Source organism: Nicotiana tabacum, chromosome 19 (genome assembly GCF_000715075.1).
Source record: "Nicotiana tabacum cultivar K326 chromosome 19, ASM71507v2, whole genome shotgun sequence".
In the NCBI taxonomy this organism is placed as follows: Eukaryota; Viridiplantae; Streptophyta; class Magnoliopsida; order Solanales; family Solanaceae; genus Nicotiana; species Nicotiana tabacum.
The window spans coordinates 58445365-58449445 of record NC_134098.1 but is presented as its reverse complement, the minus strand read 5'-3'; the positions used below and the strand labels follow the sequence as shown (position 1 = coordinate 58449445).

At 34.4% G+C, this 4081-nt stretch overlaps 1 protein-coding gene across 1 annotated transcript; it reads left to right on the top strand.

Annotated features, from left to right (window-relative positions):
- The first annotated feature begins 1165 nt into the window (after positions 1–1165).
- On the top strand, positions 1166–3451 carry LOC142173502 (uncharacterized). Its single transcript, XM_075239102.1, has 3 exons — positions 1166–1195; positions 1737–1805; positions 2573–3451. Exons 1-3 carry the CDS (start codon positions 1166–1168, stop codon positions 3449–3451), a joined length of 978 nt encoding a protein of 325 aa, XP_075095203.1.
- The last annotated feature ends 630 nt before the right edge of the window (positions 3452–4081 follow it).

Genomic DNA, 4081 nt, shown 5'->3' with positions numbered 1-4081 from the left:
TCAACCCTGTGAGAAACTTTATTAACCTCTCATCCTGTAGTGATTTGGCCATTTTTATCTTTCCTCCACAGCTACATTCACAAGAGCACTTGACATGAGTATTCAAGGTATATAGCTCATCCCATAACCTCTTAATCTTAGTAAAATACCCTATTATGTCACTTGACCCCTGAACCAAATCACTCAACCCTTTTTGTAAATGATACATTTTTGCACCATTTGATTGATCAAAGTTGTCTTCCAAATCACCCCACAGATATTTTGTTGTTTTGGAGTAGATGACATTTTCACCAATCTCTCTGAAAATGTAGTTCAACAACCAATATATGACCATGTCATTACACCTACTCCATAATTTGAAGTCAGGTATTTCTAAGCTTGGTGCAAGGTAGGTTCCATCTAAGAACCCCACCCTGTTTTTGGCAGAAAGAGCAATAAGAATGGACATGCGCCACCCTCCATAGCTTCTACCATCAAAGCTTAGGTTTACCACGTTTATTCCTGGTGAATATGAGGGGTGAAGGAAGTAGGGATGACTTGAGTCCTTCATTCAACCTCCATTATTTCTCGAAGTGGTGACACTTGCTAAAGTGGCCTCAGTTATTTCAGGAGTAGAACCCATTGAAGATAGTAGAGTGAAGATGAAAATAAATTAAAAAAAAACTAAAGGATCGATTCTTTAGAGCTACTGCTCTAATACCAGTAGAGATTGAAAGACAAAATTTAGGAGAATGTTCTGTATATGTTATTGATGTAAAACTCTGGTATTTATACAAGTATTGTAACAAATGAGAGCAAAAGAAAAACTTTACACTTGCCTACTACCTATTGGCTATTAAATACAAGCAAATTACAACTATGTACTATGTACAACTTTGTACAATATTTGTATACCGTTAGGAATATCTAGAGTTGTATTACAGCTATCTTTTGTTTCCAATCGGACGACTATTATGGTCCTCATCAGCTTTCAATCTAACAACCTTGTTGTTCCCACGTGTCCCTTGTCCAGAATCAGAATTTGAGCTTGGGTCTTCAACTTTTGGACCATTTTACTATTTCTGGACCCTATCCCCAAATCCATCTGCCTTTTTCCTCTTCATAGTCGACTGGTCTTCTTTCTTATGAGAAGTAAAAAAAGAAGTAGGTAATTGAGGCTTCATAGATGCGATTCCAACAAGTTGGCTCTTGTAAGGTCATTAGTCTGAAATGTGTTGCCACTACTAGAAAATCAAGAATTTTCGACTGAAATTTTTGATTGAAAATTTTTGTCGGAAATTTCCGACGGAATCCGTCGAAATTGTAAAAACCTATCACCTATATATTTTTAAAATCTTTTCTACCACATTTCCAACCAAATCGGTCGCAACTTTTAGCGGAAAATTTTGTTTGACTTGTTTGACTTTAATTCCGACCAATTTGGTCGGTACTTTTTAAAAACAAAATTAAAATGATAATTCCGACCGAATCGGTCGGAATTGTTTTTAAAAAAACCCTACTCCCCGTCCCCAAAAATAGAATCTCTTTTCTTCCTCCTTCTCTCATCCTCCTTCTCTCTCCCTCTCGTCCTTCTCTCCCAATTTAAATGTATTTTCGCTCTCTCTCTCTCTCTCTCTCTCTCTCTCTCTCTCTCTCTCTCTCTCTCTCTCTCTCTCTATTTTCCTCCTCCCTTATCCCTCTCCTTCCTCTTCCCTTTTTTCACTTAATTTATTAATTTTATTTTACCCGTTTTGCAGCAGTGGCGCGGCGGCGGCAGTGGCGGCGGTAGCGGCTCAGTTGACTTCTCCGATATTTTTTCTGTCGAGGTAAGTACTTCGTTGACATATATATCTTATTTTCATTGTTAAATTTATAATAATTTTCTATATATGAATATTCTAGCTAGTTGAAGTAGGTATGGTTAAAATTTTAGGGATTTTAATTTTTTAATGATACATAATATAAAACAAAAAGAGAGAAGAATATGTTGAATTAGGTATGGTTGAAATTTTAGGTTAAACAAGAATATGTTAAGAAATCCTAAATCTAATTTTGAATTTGTTAAGAATATATTGAATTAGTGTTTGATTAACTTAATTATTTTCGAAATAAAAAAGGTGACATGTTGGCATAAAGTAATTGAGAAAAAAACGATAGGAAAGAAGGACAACGAACTTTCACTTTCACCTCAAATGGTAATTATATTAACTAGTTATAGTTTAAAGCTTAGGTTCATTGTTTCTTGTTACTTTTATTATTAGAATGATATTAAATTTAATTTTTTTCAATTTCGACATTAAGATTAATTTATAAATTTGAGAAATCATTAGTTAATTTGGATTATATGAACATTTATGAAGCAATTCAAATTTAATTATTATAGTTAAAGACTTATATTATTTAAATAGGTATTAATGTGAAATTTTGAGTGTTAAAAATATTAATTTAAAAAATAAAATATATCAATTAAAGTGTTTTGACACAATGATATGTATATATCTAAAACGAACCTTTGAAAGAGTATAACTTTGTAACCAATTTAAATAAATCAAATTATTTTAAATATCACATTTCTAGATTTCTATTTGTGTAGATGAAATTTGTGCATCGTAGATGGATGTTTAATAGGAATCATCATAATCGTGCGGGGTTGAAGGATAAATTTATTGCTAAGGCTCAAACACTTGATGATTTTCTTAGTAGAGGAAGGATTAGGTGCCCTTGTGTGAAATATAAGTGTGTTAAGTTATTGAAAACAGACGAAGTTAAAGTTCATCTCTACAAGAAAGGGTTTGTAAAAAATTATTATATATGGACTGTTCACGGGGAGAATCATGCTAGTTTAGATTATGTTAACTTTCATAATTCTTTTGGTGGTGGGGGTAGCCCCATTGCGAAGCATAATGCTGAAAATTCTCGATACAATGAAATGATGAAGGATGCTTTTGGGATATTTTCTGGGGTTCAATCCGAACCAAATGATGAGGCTAATCCGAACCATTGTATGAAGGCTCAGGTGCATTCCAAGTTGACTGTTGTGGTTAGATTGCTAAGTATTAAATTGGATAGTTCTATTTTCCAAGCGGGCATGGATTCTATTATTGAGCTTATGAATGAACTTAATCCGGGTAACATTGACTTACTAAAAGATTTCTACACTGCTAAGAAATTTATTTCTAAGTTGGGTCTTTCATTAGAGATAATTGATTATTGTGAGAAAGGTTGCATATTATTCTATACGGATGACGCATCTCGAGAGAACTGTAAATTTTGTAATCAACCACATTTTAAGGAAGTCACAAATGCCAATACAAAAAATAAAATTCCAATTAAAGCGATGCATTACTTACCTCTTATACCTAGGTTAAAGAGGTTGTATGCATCAATGAGCTCTGCTCCTCATATGAGGTGGCACTATGAACATATAAGGCCACCCGGTATTCTATGCCATCCGTCAGATGGAGAAGCGTGAAAGCATTTTGATAGGGTGTTTCCCGAGTTTGATAGTGAACCAAGAAACATTAAGTTGGGATTATGCACAGATGGATTTACTCCATTTGCTGTCTCTGCTGAACCATATTCATGTTGGCTAGTGTTTGTTACTCCGTATAATCTTCCGCCCGAGTTGTGTATGACAAGTCCATATCTGTTCCTAACTTGTATTGTTCTAGGTCCACGCAATTCGAAAAGTTTGATTGATGTATACTTGCAGCCTTTGATTGATGAGTTACAATTATTATGGCATCAAGGTGTGGAAACATATGATATATCAAATAAACAAAACTTCAGATTGCATGCTGCTTTGATGTGGACTATAAATAATTTTTCTGCTTATGGAATGTTGTCCGGGTAGTCGACTGCTGGAAAGTTAGCTTGTCCTTGTTGTATGGAAGACACAAAAGCATTTACTTTGAAACATGGAGGTAAAAATATATGGTTCGACTGCCACCGTAGATTCTTTTCAATGAATCATGAATTTAGGCGAAATACAAGTGTATTTATAAAGAACCGAACTGATTTTGAGGAGCCAACGGCCTGCTTGTGTTCAGAAGAAATTTGGAACAGAGTAAGGGATCTGCCCAAAGTAACAGAGTCTCCACCA